This window comes from Schistocerca cancellata, chromosome 10 (genome assembly GCF_023864275.1).
Source record: "Schistocerca cancellata isolate TAMUIC-IGC-003103 chromosome 10, iqSchCanc2.1, whole genome shotgun sequence".
Taxonomy (NCBI): Eukaryota; Metazoa; Arthropoda; class Insecta; order Orthoptera; family Acrididae; genus Schistocerca; species Schistocerca cancellata.
This window is the reverse complement of record NC_064635.1, coordinates 29813436-29834965: the sequence shown is the minus strand read 5'-3', so window position 1 is coordinate 29834965 and position 21530 is coordinate 29813436. Positions and strand designations below refer to the sequence as shown.

Genomic DNA, 21530 nt, shown 5'->3' with positions numbered 1-21530 from the left:
TGACCATTTATTCTGCCACCTTACAATATTTTCTGGCAAACTACTAATATACAGGCATGACACAAGTGCAAATGAAATAGTTTTTTGATAATTGATTAAGTTGTAAATAGAGATCCACATATGTAGACTTAAAATCTCACTTATCATGGAAAAGTGTAAGTCTTTCCTTTGTATTTTCTTCAACAAAAACATTTTATTCAGGAGTATATATATATATATATATATATATATATATATATATATATATATATATATATATATATATATATATATATTTGAAACGGTAAACTTTATACGTTAATACACACAGAAAACACGATACTTAATGTGGTGTCACCGCCAGACACCACACTTGCTAGGTGGTAGCTTTTAAATCGGCCGCGGTCCGCTAGTATACGTCGGACCCGCGTGTCGCCACTGTCAGTGATGGCAGACCGAGCGCCGCCACACGGCAGGTCTAGAGAGACGTACTAGCACTCGCCCCAGTTGTACAGCAGACTTTGCTAGCGATGCTACATTGACAAATGCACTCTCATTTGCCGAGACGATAGTTAGCATAGCCTTCAGCTACGTCATTTGCTACGACCTAGCAAGGCGCCATAGCATTTGATAATTATTATTGTGAAGCCTGTACAGTAACGAGAGATGTTCACCAATTGTGCATTAAAGTTAAGTATTCTACCAGTTACTCTTGTTTTGCTAGTCTTATTTCTCTGACCTGTTCCAGACCTCACGCCAGCCTGCGTGAGCTTGATCGCGTGCCTTTCGGCTTCCTCCAAACTCTGTGAATTGGCTCCTGCCAATTCACAACAAAGTTCAAAATTTTTAAATATATGATTTTCAATACAGGTTTTTGTTGATATTTAAAGACTCCATAAATGCGAGGAAACAATAATCATAGATTAATTTTTGGGAAGTAATAATTTTTAGTGCCAGTAAATAAGCCCTTACGTTCTATAACAATCTTCAAGACTATTATTTTTCACAATACATAAATGCATTCCGCATTTGATGGACATGTCTCTTATTTTGGCATTGCAGACAGATTTCCTGCATTTTGAGGTATTCCTGACTCAACAAATTTTGGTAATTGAGTTACACTGCAAAACCTAACTTCTAAAACTAGTTGCAACACAGCTCTTCTTGGCTTTTTTATCGTATTTCACACATCATTTACATCTCCACTGTCAGAGGAATTCACTGTATGAGGACGTCCACTTCTCTTATCTACTGTCCCACCATCTCAGCATTGTCATTAATTACCAGTCAGTTTCACCAAACTCAGCAGGACAGCCTTCAGTCACAAACGAGAATTCATCTTCTCAGTCAGATAAATCCGGATTGCTGTCATTAAGAAAAACTTCTAATTGCTCATCAATTAATATTTCATGCACTGCTACAGGGTGTAGAAATATCTGTTATTTCAGTATTTCATTATCGAAGACGAAATTGAAATGAGCAAGTATGCATTATGACCCGAGATCCACAGGCGAGCACATTCAGAAATTGTGTTATTTCAAAGTAAAAAACAAAATTTATGCAAATTGAATCCAGAATAGTTAGCCAAAGATGGGTAGAAACACGGATTTTCAGTCTTAGTCATAATAGTTATTTTCAAACATTTTTGATTTGTACAAGTAACCGTTTCCTGAATGCCCCTAAGTGCAAACTAACATATGAATCGTTCCTTGCAACATGCTGCGCCCTGGTTTTAAAACTAAGAACTGAAAGGTGCATACTCGCAGATCATCGGTCTATTAGTGGAAATGACCCCTATTTATGAACAAAAGAAAATAATGAGTGAAGGTTCACATGTATGGACTGAGGGAACGAAGAGGATGGGAATGGAATATCTTGTAAGCCTGTATGACATGGAGGCAGAGGAGTCCCATACTTAAGCTTTGCAACTTCACAGCTGCTCACCTTCCAGTGACTCGGAGTCCGCCACGTTGGCTTTGACGAAGATGGCGCTTCCCCTGCCGAACTGCTCCTGCAGCTCTTCAGCGGCCTTCGTACCGGCCGCCTCGTTGATATCTGTAAGCACCACCTGCAGGACAAGACAAAGCAAGGCAGGAGAGCCAGTCAGTGAGTTAGACTCCGATTCAAATCACTTTGTGAGTGACGTTTCAGCGAGTCGGGTGGTGGGGGGCAGCCGCCAGCCAATCGTAGTTTCTTCTTGAGCGCCAGGTGCGTGCTGTGCTGCCGTTTTTCCTAGGTACGTCCAGCGCCTTCCCACATACTGGCAACACTGCCACCCCATTCCCCCTCCTCACTGCAACCTGTCATTCACAAAGTAATTGTCTGCTCCTGGTAGCTGAGTGGTCAGCGCGACGGAACGTCATACCTAACGCCCGGGTTCGATTCCCGGCTGTGTAAGAGATTTTCTCCACTCAGGGACTGGGTGTTGTTTTTAGTTTTAGTTATGTCATGTTCAGTAGATCATGTTTCCGATTATTTTGTCGATATGATGTGGAACAAGTCAAATTACAAGACATATATACACACGAATAGTGCTAATATTAATATTACTGAAATTTTTAGTTCTAGATATGCAACTACGTTTAGAGGTACCATTTTTTTACCATTTCTGAAACAGAAACTCATCCATGGAATAGAAGGAGTTGTCCAAAAGAAGTGATTTTAAGCTAGATTTAAAACTTGCTCTGCTACCTGCCAGACACTTACGTTGTTGGGCAAATGATCAAAGATTTTTGTTGCTGAATAATGTACTCCTTTTTGAGCAACTGACAGCTTCAATAACGGATAGCAAAGGTAATCATTCCCTCTAGTGTTGAACGTATGAACATCACTGTTCTTTGCAAACTGAGATGGATTATTTATAACGATTTTCATTAGCAAATATATGTACTCTGATGGTGCGGTTAAAATACCTAACTCCTTGAAAAGGTGCCTACATGAGGTCCTTGGGTGAACACCACTAATTATTCTCACTGCTTTCTTTTGTGCAATCAATGCTTTATCTCTAAGTGGTGAGTTACCCCAGAAAACTATTCCATAAGATATTACTGAGTGGAAATATGTAAAGTACGTTAGGAGGCTGATCTGTTTATTACCAAGACTAACGATTATATGAAGAGTGAAAGAAGCTGAACTTAGTTGTTTGAGAAGCTCAGTAATACGATTCTTCCAGTTCAAGTTGTCATCAATGTGAACACCCAAAAATTTGGAGAACTCTACCTTGTTAACTGACCCCTGTTCATATGCTACACTGATTGCCGGTATGACTCTATTCGGTGTACAGAACTGGATATAGTGAGTTTTTTTTCAAAATTAGGGTAGAGTCCACTTTCTGAGAACCACTTAATAATTCTTTAAAAGACATCCTTAACAATATCTTCAGCTGCTTTATCTGGAATGGGATTTATTATAACACTCGTGTCATCTGCAAAAAGTACTAGTTCTGCTTGCTGGACGTTAAGTGAGGGCATTCACATGAATAAGGAACAGCAGAGGAACTAAAATTCAACCATGTGGGGCTCCCTTTGTGATAGCTCCCCATTCACTAGAATTTACCACCCTCCCAACATTATTTGTGCTACTCAGCACAACATGTTGCTTTCTGTTCATTAAGTATGATTCAAACCAGCTGCGTGTATATCCTTCAATTCCATAAAACCTTAGTTTTTCGAGTGTGATGTGATCCACACAGTCAAATGCCTTGGAGAGGTCACAAAAAATACCAACTGACGATAATTTGTTATTTAGGGCTCGTACTATTTGATGGATAAATGTGTAGATAGCATTCTCAGTCGAGTAACCCTTCCGGAATCCGAGCAGTGACATGCTGAGTAAATTATTTTCACTTAAATGTGAGACTACTCTTGAATACATAACTTTTTCGAATATTTCAAAAAATGAAGTCAGCAATGAGATTGGTCTTATTTTCAATAAGTCTGGAAAAATTCCCTGTGCCAGCAAAGCATTACATATATCGCTAAGGACTCCACTTATTAAATTGTCCTTATCATCATCATTTCATCACCATCCACATGCAAGTCGCTGAAGTGGCGTCAACTCGAAAGACTTGCACCAGGTGAATGGTATATCCGACGGGAGGCCCTAGCCACACGACATTTCCATTTTTTTACAAAGTAATTTTAATCACATTATAGGTCACAATGTCCTACACCCCAATTGTGCTCCAAATGGTTTGTCCTCAGCCACATGAAGCGTTCAGGATCCAATTTGTACAGTACACGAGCTACTAAAACACTTGTGCACACGCAGGTATCTGCGCATTGCGGCAAGCCATCGGCACACGGACCGTGCTGTCGAACGCCAACGTTGAGCGTGCCCAGTTCAACGTGCTGCTGAACGCCCAGGAACGATGTGACCTGTGCGTACGGTACGTGTGCCGCAACATTGTATACGCAATCGCAACGCGCTGTAGCGACAGTTGTGGGATGTTACTGTTCTTAAATCACACTGTTTACGAATTGGGTGCGTGTAAGATTTCCATGTTACCTCTACTAAAATCTACATTTCCTCGATTGACCACATGCTAGTCAATTTGTTCTACCTGTAGTATACATAAATCAAAACTTCAATATCTGTGTACATGTTTTAAGGGAAAAAGGAAAGTACCAGGTTCCATCAATAATGACAAAGGCTTATAAAATTTTCATTACAAATATTGCGATACAAATTTACAATAGTTCTCCACATAAGATAAATATTATTTCATCATTCCCACATTTTAGTTCAAAAATGGTTCAAATGGCTCGGAGCACTATGGGACTTAACATCTTAGGTCATCAGTCCCCTAGAACTTAGAACTACTTAAACCTAACTAACCTAAGGACATCACACAACACCCAGCCATCACGAGGCAGAGAAAATCCCTGACCCCGCCGGGAATCGAACCCGGGAACCCGCCACATTTTAGTGATTTACAATTTGTACAGAAACCAGATGGCAGTTATAAGACTCGAGCGACATGAAAGGGAAGCAGTGGTTAAGAAGGGAGAAAGACAGGGTTGTAGCCTCTCCCCGATGTTATTCAATCTGTATATTGACCAAGCAGTAAAGGAAACAAAAGAAAAATTCGGAGTAGGTATTAAAATCCATGGAGAAGAAATAAAAACGTTGAGGTTCGCCGACGACATTGTAATTCTGTCAGAGACAGCAAAGGACTTGGAAGAGCAGTTGAACGGAATGGATGGTGTCTTGAAGGGAGGATATAAGATGAACATCAACAAAAACAAAACGAGGATAATGGAATGTAGTCGAATTAAGTCGGGTGATGTTGATGGTATTAGATTAGGAAATGAGACACTTAAAGTAGTAAAGGAGTTTTGCTATTTGGGGAGCAAAATAACTGATGATGGTCGAAGTAGGATATAAAATGTAGACTGGCAATGGCAAGGAAAGCGTTTCTGAAGAAGAGAAATTTGTTAACATCGAGTATAGATTTAAGTGTCAGGAAGTCATTTCTGAAAGTATTTGTATGGAGTGTAGCCATGTATGGAAGTGAAACATCGACGGTAAATAGTTTGGATAAGAAGAGAATAGAAGCTTTCGAAATGTGGTGCTACAGAAGAATGCTGAAGATTAGATGGGTAGATCACGTAACTAATGAGGAAGTATTGAATAGGATTGGGGAGAAGAGAAGTTTGTGGCACAACTTGACCAGAAGAAGGGATCGGTTGGTAGGACATGTTCTGAGGCATCAAAGGATCACCAATTTAGTATTGGAGGGCAGCGTGGAGGGTAAAAATCGTAGGGGGAGACCAAGAGATGAATACACTAAGCAGATTCAGAAGGATGTAGGTTGCAGTAGGTACTGGGAGATGAAGAAGCTTGCACAGGATAGAGTAGCATGGAGAGCTGCATCAAACCAGTCTCAGGACTGAAGACCATAACAACAACAAAGGTCATTGTTACTTGATCACTGTTCCTAGCCAGTAGCAGAATCTTTACAATATGTGAATTACGAAATCAAAAAAAAGGGGGAAAATATCTTACTGCAAGTAGTGCAAGCTGTCCTGTAGATTAAGCCAATCGAACAAACTCACTCCTCAAAAAAGGGTGCACATACATTTACATAACATCGAATGTTACAGTACATACTTGTATTAAACTAATAAGAAAGCATCAGAACCTATTAAAACGCGAACGCCAGAAAAAAATTGACATGATGGGACGGGAACCACCACATCACTACCTTGATATTTACCGCTCACGCTAACGTTAGCGCTAGTGCTACTCTCGGCACTAAACGAACAACAACTGTTTGATGGACAATCCCAGAATGTTGCCATTTGCTAAAAGCTTTAATCTTAGTTTTGTTACTAACTGAAATTTAACTGTAACAAATTGTAGCAAGAGTAGTGCATTTCTGAAGGATCCTCAATGTGTCATTGTCTGCAAATCGCACACTCTTCTAATACGTAAATCCTGGAGCCTAACTGTTGCCTTTGTGAGTTGCTTGCAGTTGCATTTGAATCTTAGGAGGTTGCTTAGAATAACACAGTGTCGCAGGAGAGTGGTGATTTTCGTACTGTCGTGCTGATATTAATGTTTTAGACACACACACAGACTGCTAATCATTGGTCTGACTGGATGGCCATTATGGGTGCGTTTTTTAGGTGCTTTTCATGATCATTTAAGCAAATGATAGGCTCGTCACATATATCCGCCAAAGAAAATATGACACTCGAATAGCTAAAGTACAGTAACACAAAGAACAAAGTTTACAAAATTTGCAGAGTGTGGCAAGCATGACTTCCCTCCCTTGGGTTAACAGGCGATTGTGGATAGAGGAATGGCATCCAATGACACATCTAAGTAAAATAAATTTGCCTAGCATGAAAAAAAGTAGACCCTGAACAGTGGAACGAAAGCTGGGAAAGAGAGAAATTTTATTACAGATCAGTAAGCTTTTATTCTACAAGATAGTTATAAAGTACATAGAATGCTCCAAAACAGCAATACAAATTATTGGCCAAAAATAGAGTAACAAATGATTCAGTGTGTGGAAGACAAATCCTCAAAGCTTATTTTTTACAATGTTTTCAGATGTTCTGTAACTTAATGGTCTAAGTTTCAATGTAAAAGTTATAAGAAGTGATATGTGGGTCACCAGAAAGATCGCATTAGCTTCCATGGGCTGCAAGGTGCCCATGTTACCACATGCAGGTGAGTATAAACGGACATGCAAGCGGGTTGCATAGCAAAGGCAGACAACCGCAGCAGAAAACAGCATGGCACAGCAATAGCCGCCACAGTGAACGAAGGGTTGTTACCACAGCAGGGCTGGTCTCTGTTCTGAAGACCACTAGCCACGAGAGAGAGGTACAAAAACTTCAGGGTGAGGCAAAAGTCTGGATACACACCTACAAAAGCCGAAATGTGTGAGAAATCATAATGGCTTCTGGTATGGTGTATCTGTAAGTGGCCGGCCAGAGCGGTTCTAGGCGCTTCAGTCAGGACCCGCGCGACCGCTACGGTCGCAGGTTCGAATCCTGCCTTGGGCATGGATGTGTGTGATGTCCTTAGGTTGGTTAGGTTTAAGCAGTTCTAAGTTCTAGGGGACTGATGACCTCAGACGTTAAGTCCCATAGTGCTCAGAGCCATTTGAACCGTTTTATCTGCAAGTGGGGACTCAACTTATAAAAGCTATGGCGACAGAGGCGGCCATCTTGAAATCCGCCATCATGGATTACATGTTTCAGATCGGAAGCGCGTCATGTGGCACATTATTTTGAATTGTCTGTTTCTCAGGAATACACATGTGAAATCTGTTTTCAGATATCATCATTTGTATACACTCCTGGAAATTGAAATAAGAACACCGTGAATTCATTGTCCCAGGAAGGGGAAACTTTATTGACACATTCCTGGGGTCAGATACATCACATGATCACACTGACAGAACCACAGGCACATAGACACAGGCAACAGAGCATGCACAATGTCGGCACTAGTACAGTGTATATCCACCTTTCGCAGCAATGCAGGCTGCTATTCTCCCATGGAGACGATCGTAGAGATGCTGGATGTAGTCCTGTGGAACGGCTTGCCATGCCATTTCCACCTGGCGCCTCAATTGGACCAGCGTTCGTGCTGGACGTGCAGACCGCGTGAGACGACGCTTCATCCAGTCCCAAACATGCTCAATGGGGGACAGATCCGGAGATCTTGCTGGCCAGGGTAGTTGACTTACACCTTCTAGAGCACGTTGGGTGGCACGGGATACATGCGGACGTGCATTGTCCTGTTGGAACAGCAAGTTCCCTTGCCGGTCTAGGAATGGTAGAACGATGGGTTCGATGACGGTTTGGATGTACCGTGCACTATTCAGTGTCCCCTCGACGATCACCAGTGGTGTACGGCCAGTGTAGGAGATCGCTCCCCACACCATGATGCCGGGTGTTGGCCCTGTGTGCCTCGGTCGTATGCAGTCCTGCTTGTGGCGCTCACCTGCACGGCGCCAAACACGCATACGACCATCATTGGCAGCGAGGCAGAAGCGACTCTCATCGCTGAAGACGACACGTCTCCATTCGTCCCTCCATTCACGCCTGTCGCGACACCACTGGAGGCGGGCTGCACGATGTTGGGGCGTGAGCGGAAGACGGCCTAACGGTGTGCGGGACCGTAGCCCAGCTGCATGGAGACTGTTGCGAATGGTCCTCGCCGATACCCCAGGAGCAACAGTGTCCCTAATTTGCTGGGAAGTGGCGGTGCGGTCCCCTACGGCACTGCGTAGGATCCTACGGTCTTGGCGTGCATCCGTGCGTCGCTGCGGTCCGGTCCCAGGTCGACGGGCACGTGCACCTTCCGCCGACCACTGGCGACAACATCGATGTACTGTGGAGACCTCACGCCCCACGTGTTGAGCAATTCGGCGGTACGTCCACCCGGCCTCCCACATGCCCACTATACGCCCTCGCTCAAAGTCCGTCAACTGCACATACGGTTCACGTCCACGCTGTCGCGGCATGCTACCAGTGTTAAAGACTGCGATGGAGCTCCGTATGCCACGGCAAACTGGCTGACACTGACGGCGGCGGTGCACAAATGCTGCGCAGCTAGCGCCATTCGACGGCCAACACCGCGGTTCCTGGTGTGTCCGCTGTGCCGTGCGTGTGATCATTGCTCGTACAGCCCTCTCGCAGTGTCCGGAGCAAGTATGGTGGGTCTGACACACCGGTGTCAATGTGTTCTTTTTTCCATTTCCAGTAGTGTAGATGTGTGGCATTTTAGCCAGTGCGTATGGAAACACTGATGACCGATACTTAACGCATTGGACAACTGCATGCACGTTCACCAAGCAAATTTAATGGTAGGAAGACATCCTGACCAAAGAGGTTGAAAGCAACGAGGTCGGTTGAGCTAGAATGAAACATCAAAGAGGTTAGGTGGGCAAGATACATATGTGCGTGCTACTAGCCCCAAGACAAGCGTACTTCAAAGGTTTTCTACGTTGGAACTCATTCAGAATATGACTATGTACGTCCATATGAAGTTTTTGGCTTCAAATGAGCTTTCCTGTCATATCCCTTAACAATGACTGCTCCTCCTGGGACATCCTATATTCCAATGTTTATTCACATTGCAGAGAAACGTTTCTCCTTTCTGATGTGGTTGCCATTAGCTGCATGTGTCTTACGAGAATCAGCAATCATATCCTTCATAGCTCACCAACTGTAATTGACTCCATGTACTAGACAAATCAGTTTTTTCTACGTCCTAGTGGGATTGCCATAATAGCAGGAATCCCTGTTGTTGTTCGTAATGTGGCACAGACATTAGGTGAAACACAGTAACTACGAACAATTGAGAAGTGACTCGTGGAATTGAGATAGCTTGAGAACTGGAAGCAGCCACCTCCGAGACGCTGACGACACTGACCTTGGCTCCCGCGCCGAGCAGCACTCTGCAGAAGGCTCCCCCAAGCACTCCCCCAGCTCCAGTCACCAGGGCCACTTTTCCTGTGAGGTCCATCCTGAAATGCAAACACAACTCTTCAGAAACCCCTCTGTCCATAGTTTGGAATTCATGTGGATGCCAGAATACCAGCAGACAGGTCTCGTTACACTCTTAGAAAACTCAAGTTACTTTACACACAAATGGTTTGAATCATATTTAACAAAACCGAATGCATAAAGTTATACTAAATAAGGTCTCAAAATGCTTTTATATAATGGGGATCTTCCCACCATGTCGCGTCTGCATCGCCACGTATGCCTTCAGCCGATCACCGTTTCGCAGTAGGTGAATACATATTTATTTTTCTTGCTGGGTCGCAGCCTAGCCATGTTAATGATTTATCCTTGGTCCCAGCCTTACGTTAAAAGGAATAGTGTACTGTTCTGGCCTTATCCTTTTCTGCGCTGAAGCTCACCGTTATCTTGCTAAATGGGAGTTTTATAATGTCATTAACCACCATGCGTTTCGCTTTAACTTGTTTGTTCCATGCCATTGTCCATATTGGTAGAGACTGTTCTGTTAGTTTTCGGTACATGAGATTAACTGCAATTGCCTTTTGCTGATGTAATATAATTATTATTTTCTGAGGATCTCATACTGTATCGTCCTGTCATTATGGATCAAGCTCATGTAAGGTCCATAAAATCCGAACACCTTACAAGCTACCCCAGAAAGTTACGCCATGCGACATTTATAAGTGGAAATAACCACAATATGTCAGGAGATTGATTCATTTGATTCCAAGGCAAGTAATTATATGATGGGCAAAAGTAATTAAACTTCATTGTTTGACAAACTCAGTAATGTGTTTGATTCTGTTCAATTTTTTATCAATACATACACGCAAAAATTTGGAGCTTTCTGTCCTATTTACTAACCTGTGTTTATGTGCTGCATCAGCTGTTGGTATGACTCAATTTGTTGTACAGAACCGGATATAATGTGTTTTCTCAAAATTACGGTATCAGTTAATAATCCTCTGAAAAACATCACTGACATTTTATTCTACTGCTTTCTTACTAATGGGATTTGTTATAACACTAATACTGTCTGCAAAGTCTGTTAATTGTGCTTGTTGAATATTAACTAGTATGTCATTCACATATACACCAATGAGCCAAAACATTATGACCACCAGTTTAATAGCATGTTGTCCCACTTTTAAAACACAGTACAACAGATATTCAGCTTGGAATACATTCTGCCAGTCCTTGACTTGATCCCAGAAGTATGTGGGACCAGATGTCTCCGCACAGGTCAAACAACTTCCACAAATTATGGGATGGTACTTTATGAGCACATAGCTGGTGTCTGACATCTGTTCCAATAGGAACAGATCAGGGACATTTGCTGGCCAAGACGTCGATGTGGATTCACAATAATGTGCTTCAAACCACTGTTGCACGATTCTGATCTTGCAACACGGACAATTATCCTACTGGAAATGCCATCGCTGCAGGAGGAGACTTCAAGAATGAAGCGATGCAGGTCGTCCGCAATAACGTTCATGTAGTTGACTGTTGTCACGATGCCTTTGATTACCACCACAGATACCATGGAAGCCCAACTAAATGTACCCCATACCATAGTTCTGCCCTACCAGTCTGCATCTGTGAGGCAGTGCATGTTTCGTGCAGCCATTTTGCCTCAATGACAGCATGTAAAGAGCTGACCATCGACTTGGTGTAACGAGAAATGCGATTCATTCGATAGGCGATACGTTTCTATTGGTCCAGAGAGAAAACTCAGTGATACTCTGCCCGCTACAATCATACGAGTACTGATTGAGTAACTGATTGCAGTGGGCAATCATAGCAGACCATGTCATTGGGTTAATACAGGAACACGTATGTGTCATATGATGTGAAGCTCTATGTTCAACGATAGCTTTTGAACAGCATGCTTCGAAACACCTGTACCTGCACCAGCATTGTACTCTATCGTCATATCTGCCACAGATTGCCGCCTATCCTCGATTACACAGTGGGCTATCCTCCGACGTCTAACTCTTGTGATGAGACATGGTCGTCCAATACCATACAGCCTATTCGTTATTTCACCATTATACACTTCTGGAAATGGAAAAAAGAACACATTGACACCGGTGTGTCAGACCCACCATACTTGCTCCGGACACTGCGAGAGGGCTGTACAAGCAATGATCACACGCACGGCACAGCGGACACACCAGGAACCGCGGTGTTGGCCGTCGAATGGCGCTAGCTGCGCAGCATTTGTGCACCGCCGCCGTCAGTGTCAGCCAGTTTGCCGTGGCATACGGAGCTCCATCGCAGTCTTTAACACTGGTAGCATGCCGCGACAGCGTGGACGTGAACCGCATGTGCAGTTGACGAACTTTGAGCGAGGGCGTATAGTGGGCATGCGGGAGGCCGGGTGGACGTACCGCCGAATTGCTCAACACGTGGGGCGTGAGGTCTCCACAGTACATCGATGTTGTCGCCAGTGGTCGGCGGAAGGTGCACGTGCCCGTCGACCTGGGACCGGACCGCAGCGACGCACGGATGCACGCCAAGACCGTAGGATCCTACGCAGTGCCGTAGGGGACCGCACCGCCACTTCCCAGCAAATTAGGGACACTGTTGCTCCTGGGGTATCGGCGAGGACAATTCGCAACCGTCTCCATGAAGCTGGGCTACGGTCCCGCACACCGTTAGGCCGTCTTCCGCTCACGCCCCAAAAAATGGCTCTGAGCACTATGGGACTCAACTGCTGTGGTCATAAGTCCCCTAGAACTTAGAACTACTTAAACCTCACTAACCTAAGGACATCACACACATCCATGCCCGAGGCAGGATTCGAACCTGCGACCGCAGCGGTCGTGCGGGTCCAGACTGTAGCGCCTTTAACCGCTCGGCCACTCCGGCCGGCTCTCACGCCCCAACATCGTGCAGCCCGCCTCCAGTGGTGTCGCGACAGGCGTGAATGGAGGGACGAATGGAGACGTGTCGTCTTCAGCGATGAGAGTCGCTTCTGCCTTGGTGCCAATGATGGTCGTATGCGTGTTTGGCGCCGTGCAGGTGAGCGCCACAATCAGGACTGCATACGACCGAGGCACACAGGGCCAACACCCGGCATCATGGTGTGGGGAGCGATCTCCTACACTGGCCGTACACCACTGGTGATCGTCGAGGGGACACTGAATAGTGCACGGTACATCCAAACCGTCATCGAACCCATCGTCCTACCATTCCTAGACCGGCAAGGGAACTTGCTGTTCCAACAGGACAATGCACGTCCGCATGTATCCCGTGCCACCCAACGTGCTCTAGAAGGTGTAAGTCAACTACCCTGGCCAGCAAGATCTCCGGATCTGTCCCCCATTGAGCATGTTTGGGACTGGATGAAGCGTCGTCTCACGCGGTCTGCACGTCCAGCACGAACGCTGGTCCAACTGAGGCGCCAGGTGGAAATGGCATGGCAAGCCGTTCCACAGGACTACATCCAGCATCTCTACGATCGTCTCCATGGGAGAATAGCAGCCTGCATTGCTGCGAAAGGTGGATATACACTGTACTAGTGCCGACATTGTGCATGCTCTGTTGCCTGTGTCTATGTGCCTGTGGTTCTGTCAGTGTATCATGTTATGTATCTGACCCCAGGAATTGTGTCAATTTAAAATTACGTGAATTCATGTTAAGAATATTTAGTTGAGAATTAAATCCTTTATATAATTCGGCCTTGGCACACATTTTCTAAATGCAGTGGTTTTTTTTTAAAATATTTACTGAATTCTTTCCCGTTGTTAGCTATGGAACACAAGACTGTCTCTATTAGCAGAAAATGGTTAAATATTGCCAAGCCGACGTTTAATTATCATTGATAAAACACACTTCACTATACATTTAAGTTATTTGAAAGAACCAACAAATTGTTAAATTTCAACGTTAACTATCCGCCTATGAATGCACAAATGTGAAACTAGTAATAAATTCCGTCAGTCTCAGGATCGCTGTAAAAGAAAAAAATTTTCTTAATTCACTGCTAATTTTTATCTGCTCCCGATTTTACGGGTTTGATTAATTTTTCTTAGCGGAACAATTTTTTAAATGTGCCGCCGCTGCAAATGTGTCAATAAAGTTTCCCCTTCCTGGGACAATGAATTCACGGTGTTCTTATTTCAATTTCTCTCGTCTCGTGGCGGACCACACAAGTGTGTGGAAATAAGTGAGGGCATCGAGAGCTTTGCTTTCTACGAAGTGAGGACAATACGCTTCACGTATTGTGGCGACAGATAGCAAAGCAGTAGTTAATTATTCCTGCGGGAATTTTTGCGGGCAAAGAAATTGTGCACATTGCTCCAACCCGCAGTGAGTGTACAATGGGCATTATTTCGACTAGGGGAAGATTAACCTTCTATGGAATGATGCAGGAAAGTTGCGACTGAGTGAATTCAGACGAGGCCAGAGTAGGGAATTAGCGTTTCAGATCCAGCACAGAGACAACGCCATTGCAGATGTTGCTTGGTAAAGTACCATCGCGCACTAGACCATGGTAAATGTTGAGTCTAGATTTTGCTTACTCCAGCTTGTGTACGCTTTGATCACTGAACATCAAAAACTATGATACTAACCTACCCTCACATTGAGTACATGAGAGTTTTTTCATTGGTTCAAAAAGTAAATTTATTCTCCACCAACTCAGTGCATTGACCAGTTATGACAGCACAGATTTCAATGAGCTGATGAGCATTTTTAATAATCATTCTTTCCTGTGATAAAAATTTTTTACATGTGTAAAGATAACGATTTTAATAATCGTCATTTCAATACATCCAGGAATTAAATATTTTGTTATTGAGTGTCAAAAGTAATTGGACATGATTGTTGTGTATCACTTGGCCCCTAAAAGCAGCAGTTGATAAATTATATGTAGAATCACAAAAGAAATTTACCACTCAGAAAGTATTGATTTCACAATGCGAGCAGTTGATGGTGTTCACCTGTGGTCGTGAAGTAGGTACTGGGCATTTTAACTGCTCCGTCCCAAAACATATTTTCACATTTTCGCTAGTGAAATTCGTCATAGTTTATTCATCACAGTTTGAGAACAGAGCCACCAAATTACAATTGTATAGGAAGAAATTACCTTTTACTAGAACTTTCAGTGACTCGGAAAGAAGTTCAGTTTCCAGCAACAAAAAATGTTTGATCATGTGCCTAATAAGATGTAATGTCTCACAGGCTCACAGGCAGCAAAGCAAGTTTTAAATCTAAACTAAAATCATTTTCCCTGGACAATTCCTTCTATTCTATGGACGAATTTCTACTTGCGAGGGTGAGTCAAATGAAAACCTTAATTTTTAAAAAATATTATTTATTGTGCAGAAGTGGTAAAAAGCTGTATCACTTTTCAACATAATCTTTCCCACGCTCAATGCAAGTCCTCCAGCGCTAACAAAGTGAATAAATTCCTTTTAAAAAAATTCTTTTGGTAGTCCGTGCAATCACTCATGCACCGCGTGGCGTACCTCTTCATCAGAACGGAACTTCTTTCCTCCCATTGCGTCTCTGAGTGGTCCAAACATATGGAAATCACTTGGGGCAAGGTCTGGTGAGTATGGTGGTCTGTGATTGTTGCAACTGTCGTACGGGCAGTGTGGGGCCTTGCGTTGTCATGTTGCAAAAGGACACCTGCTGGCAGCAATCCACGTCGCTTTGATTTGATTGCAGGCCGCAGATGATTTTTTAGGAGATCTGTGTATGATGCACTTGTGATAGTGGTCACTCTAGGCATGTAATGCTCCAAAAGACGCCTTTTTTGTCCTAAAAGAGAGCATAACCTTCGCTGCTGATGGTTCTGTTCGAAACTCCTTTGGTTTTGGTGATGAGGAATGGCGCCATTGCTTGCTCGCTCTCTTCGTTTCCGGTTGGTGGAAGTGAACCCAGGTTTCGTCCCCAGTAACGATTCTTGCTAGGAAGCCATCACCTTCTCGTTCAAAGCGCCGAAGAAGTTCTTCACAAGCATCAAGACGTCGTTCTCTAATTTCAGGAGTCATCTGCCGTGGCACCCATCTTGCAGACACTTTGTGAAACTGGAGCACATCATGCACAATGTGGTGTGCTGAGCCATGACTAATCTGTAAACATGCTGCAGTGTCATTCAGTGTCACTCGGCGGTTTTCCTTCACTATGGCTTCAACTGCTGCAATGTTCTGTGGAGTCACGACTCGTTGTGCCTGACCTGGATGAGGAGCATCTTCCACTGAAGTCACACCATTTGCGAACTTCCTACTCCATTCGCAGACTTGCTGCTGTGACAAACATGCATCACCGTACTGAACCTTCATTCCTCGATGAATTTCAGTAGGTTTCACACCTTCACTACGCAAAAACCGAATAACAGAACGCTGTTCTTCCCTGGTGCAAGTCGCAAGTGGGGCGGCCATCTTTATACTGATACTGCGACGGTATGTGTGCACCTTCACTATGCTGCCGCCTACAGGCCATTCTGCACGCTGTAGCACGCTTACCAACTTACAGGATAACGGCGCGAAATTTCGATTTGTTATTACTAATTTAAGATTTTCATTTGACTCACCCTCGTAAAAACTGGAAGCCTAAAAAAAAATAGATCTCGGTTTTAAGTGTAGTTGCATGAGTATGGCCGGCCGGAGTGGCCGAGCGGTTCTAGGCGCTACAGTCTGGAGCCGCGCGACCGCTAAGGTTCGAATCCTGTCTCGGGCATGGATCTGTGTGATGTCCTTAGGTTCGTTAGGTTTAAGTAGTTCTAAGTTCTAGGGGACTGATGACCTAAGAAGTTAAGTCCCATAGTGCTCAGAGCCATTTGAACCATTTGCATGAGTAGGACCACAAGGTAATGCCAGGTAGTAAAGGGTACAGCAATCAGTTGCAATGATGTTTATTGCGTTTCTAGATTTCAATCACTGGGTGGCCATCATCAGGACTGAAAAACATGTCAAGAAATCGTTACGATAAGGTAACATGCATGCCTTACTAAATGAGCAGTTGTATAAGTTTTAAATGTTAGTCAGTCATAAAATACATACGAGTAAATGTAAGGTTAAACGTTAAAACCACTTGTGTATACACATAGTCCCAACTGGGCATTAATGTCAAAGGTTGCGTTCACACTGAGACCTCTATTTACAGTTACAACAAGCTGGGTTCAGTGCACATCATAGCACTTTACAACGCCCTCCTTTCATATAAGATACGTTGACAGCATGTATTAACTTTATTTTACCTTCATAATACGTATGTTTTACCATTTTATTTATTTTATGCTTTTTAAAAACTTATGTACATAAGGCATTTGACTCCATTAGGCATGTAGCTGTCTTCCAAGCTTTGAGTGAGCATGGAGTGGGAGCAGTATACATTGAAGTGCTCAGGAAAATCTACGAGAATTCTTCAGCTTATGTTAACATCGGCGAATCAACTCAAGAATTCCGCATCATGAGGGATGTCAAGCAAGGCGATCCCATCTCCCGAAAACTGTTCTCTTCTGTATTGGAAATGGCTATGTCAAAGCTGAGCTGGGAAGGTAAGGGAATTAGGAATTAGAATTAATGGAAGAAGGCTCACCAACTTGAAATTTGCTGATGATATTGCCTTACTGGCCAAAGACTTCGCAGAGCTCCAAAACTTAGTCACAGATCTTGCATCGGAATGTCAGCTGGTTGGCTTGATCATGAACCTTTCCAAAACAAAAGTAATGTCCAACAAATGGGTCCCAGATGGAGATGTGAAAGTCAATGACAGTCTACTAGAAGAGGTCAGTGAATATGTCTATCTTGGCCAGATTATAAATATGAAGGGAGACATAAGGTCAGAAATCTATCGACGCATCAAGCTTGGATGGCAAGCATTAGGGAAGAATTCAAAAGTATTCAGATCAAAAATGCCAGTAAATCTGAAGAAAGCAGTATTTGATCAATGCATTCTTCCTGTGATGACGTATGGCTGCGAGACATGGACACTGAACTCATTTACAAAAGGGAAACTTAGCACAGACAGCTATGGAGAGATCAGTGCTGAGCTATACAAGAAAGGATAGGAAAAGGGCAGATGACATCCAGTCTGTGACGAAGGTCAATGACATCTTAGGGACAGTAGGTTCCTTGAAATGGCAGTGGGCTGGCCACGTCGCAAGAAGAAAAGACAACAGATGGATGAAGCTTGTACTGGAGTCCGAGAGAGCACCGGAGGCCTAGCGGAAGACCACCAGACAGATGGGACAAAGACATCACGAAGATCGCTGGTAACACCTGGCAGAGAACTGCCCAAGACCATCCTACTTGGAGAAGACTTCTGAAAGCCTACCTGAATCCACGACTCGAAGAGGCCACATCATTTAATGACTGAATTGGCTGATGATGATGATGTACATAAAAGAAATACGATAGTTGCAACTAAAAGCAGAAACTAATGTTTTACAGTTATACTGGTGGTAATTGTGTGAACTAGACGGGGGTTTCAGTTACTGCTGCACATTTTACAACGGAACATAATTTAAAAATACAAAACATTGCTCTCTGTGTGAATTGAACCTCTGATATGAACAGTGCAACTGGGGCTACATGCATATGTCAGTGGTTTTAATGGTTACATTTACTGGCATTTATTTTATGACTGACTTACATTTAAAGCTTATACAGCTGTAGATTTAATAAGGCATGTCACGTTATCTTATTGTAACTGGCTCTTCATATGATTTTTAGTACTGAAGATGGCAACTTAGTGACCGAAATGTAGATATCCAATATGCATCATTGCGACTGTAGCCTTACTACTTTAAATGAATACGTTAGCTGTGCGAACTGTTTCCCAACGGAATCAAACTTGATAAAAGATAATGTGTTCATTAATGGTAACAGCAGTCATGTATAGATTTGCTGTAAGAAGGGTAGTAGGAGTAATCCATCGAACTACAGACCTATATCATTGACGTCGGTTTGTAGTAGGGTTTTGGAGCATATACTGTATTCCCTCGAAGGGAACGATCTATTGATACGTAATCGGCATGGTTTCAGAAAACATCGTTCTTGTGGAACGCAGCTAGCTCTTTATTCGCACGAAGTAATGGCCGCTATCGACAGGGGATCTCAAGTTGATTCCGCATTTCTAGATTTCCGGAAAGCTTTTGACACCGTTCCTCACAAGCGACTTCTAATCAAGCTGCGGGACTATGGGGTATCGTCTCAGTTGTGCGACTGGATTCGTGATTTCCTGTCAGGAAGGATGCAGTTCGTAGTAATAGACGGCAAATCATCGAGTAAAACTGAAGTAACATCAGGTGTTCCCCAGGGAAGCGTCCTGGGACCTCTGCTGTTCCTGATCTATATAAATGACCTGGGTGACAATCTGAGCAGTTCTCTTAGGTTGTTCGCAGATGATGCTGTAATTTACCGTCTAGTAAGGTCATCCGAAGACCAGTATCAGTTGCAAAGCGATTTAGAAAAGATTGCTGTATGGTGTGGCAGGTGGCAGTTGACGCTAAATAACGAAAAGTGTGAGGTGATCCACAGGAGTTCCAAAAGAAATCCGTTGGAATTCGATTCCTCGATAAATAGTACAATTCTCAAGGCTGTCAATTCAACTAAGTACCTGGGTGCTAAAATTACGAACAACTTCAGTTGGAAAGACCACATAGATAACATTTTGGGGAAGGCGAGCCACAGGTTGCGTTTCATTGGTAGGACACTTAGAAGGTGCAACAAGTCCACTAAAGAGACAGCTTACACTACACTCGTTCGTCCTCTGTTAGAATATTGCTGCGCGGTGTGGGATCCTTACCAGGTGGGATTGACGGAGGACATCGAAAGGGTGCAAAAAAGGGCAGCTCGTTTGGTATTATCACGTAATAGGGGAGAGAGTGTGGCAGATACGATACGCGAGTTGGGATGGAAGTCATTAACGCAAAGACGTTTTTCGTCGCGGCGACATCTATTTACGAAATTTCAGTCACCAACTTTCTCTCCCGAATGCGAAAATATTTTGTTGAGCCCAACCTACATAGGTAGGAATGATCATCAAAATAAGAGAAATCAGAGCTCGAACAGAAAGGTTTAGGTGTTCGTTTTTTCCACGCGCTGTTCGGGAGTGGAATGGTAGAGAGATAGTATGATTGTGGTTCGATGAAACCTCTACCAAGCACTTAAATGTGAATTGCAGAGTAGTCATGTAGACGTAGATGTAGATGTAGAAGCTGATTCGTTCCACGTCACTTCGATGAAAGAACCGTTCAAATGATCTACGGAACAAGTATCTGACTAACCAGTCACCGAGGAGGACAGGTTGGCTTCCATCAATACAGGGGCACCCAAGATCTCACCTTCGCTCTTTGAATGTGGCCACTCGAAAATGTCTACAGGAAAACGAAACCTTCCGGGCTCTGTCTATACCTACATTGATACTCCGCAAGCATCTTACGGCACGTGGTGGAGGGTACCCTGTACCACTAACACTCATTACCTTTCCTGTTGCAAATACAACGAGGGAAAAACGACTGTCGGTATGCCTAGGTATGAGCCCTGATTTCTCGTATCTGATGTTCGTGGGCCTTATGCGCAATGTACACCCCTGGAAATTGAAATAAGAACACCGTGAATTCATTGTCCCAGGAAGGCGAAACTTTATTGACACATTCCTGGGGTCAGATACATCACATGATCACACTGACAGAACCACAGGCACATAGACACAGGCAACAGAGCATGCACAATGTCGGCACTAGTACAGTGTATATCCACCTTTCGCAGCAATGCAGGCTGCTATTCTCCCATGGAGACGATCGTAGAGATGCTGGATGTAGTCCTGTGGAACGGCTTGCCATGCCATTTCCACCTGGCGCCTCAGTTGGACCAGCGTTCGTGCTGGACGTGCAGACCGCGTGAGACGACGCTTCATCCAGTCCCAAACATGCTCAATGGGGGACAGATCCGGAGATCTTGCTGGCCAGGGTAGTGGACTTACACCTTCTAGAGCACGTTGGGTGGCACGGGATACATGCGGACGTGCATTGTCCTGTTGGAACAGCAAGTTCCCTTGCCGGTCTAGGAATGGTAGAACGATGGGATCGATGACGGTTTGGATGTACCGTGCACTATTCAGTGTCCCCTCGACGATCACCAGTGGTGTACGGCCAGTGTAGCAGATCGCTCCCCACACCATGATGCCGGGTGTTGGCCCTGTGTGCCTCGGTCGTATGCAGTCCTGATTGTGGCGCTCACCTGCACGGCGCCAAACACGCATACGACCATCATTGGCCCAAGGCAGAAGCGACTCTCATCGCTGAAGACGACACGTCTCCATTCGTCCCTCCATTCACGCCTGTCGCGACACCACTGGAGGCGGGCTGCACAATGTTGGGGCGTGAGCGGAAGACGGCCTAACGGTGTGCGGGACCGTAGCCCAGCTTCATGGAGACGGTTGCGAATGGTCCTCGCCGATACCCCAGGAGCAACAGTGTCCCTAATTTGCTGGGAAGTGGCGGTGCGGTCCCCTACGGCACTGCGTAGGATCCTACGGTCTTGGCGTGCATCCGTGCGTCGCTGCGGTCCGGTCCCAGGTCGACGGGCACGTGCACCTTCCGCC

At 44.2% G+C, this 21530-nt stretch overlaps 1 protein-coding gene across 1 annotated transcript in view; it reads right to left on the bottom strand.

Annotated features, from left to right (window-relative positions):
• The window catches only part of LOC126106610 (15-hydroxyprostaglandin dehydrogenase [NAD(+)]-like), a 128426-nt gene that overhangs the window by 89482 nt on the left and 17414 nt on the right, over window positions 1-21530 (bottom strand). Inside the window, exons 2-3 of the mRNA XM_049912957.1 lie at window positions 9877-9970; window positions 1924-2047 (exon numbers count right to left, since the gene is read on the bottom strand). Coding sequence (XP_049768914.1) covers window positions 1924-2047; window positions 9877-9969 — 217 coding nt within the window. The 5' untranslated portion in view covers window position 9970. The remainder of the gene's footprint in view (window positions 1-1923; window positions 2048-9876; window positions 9971-21530) is intronic.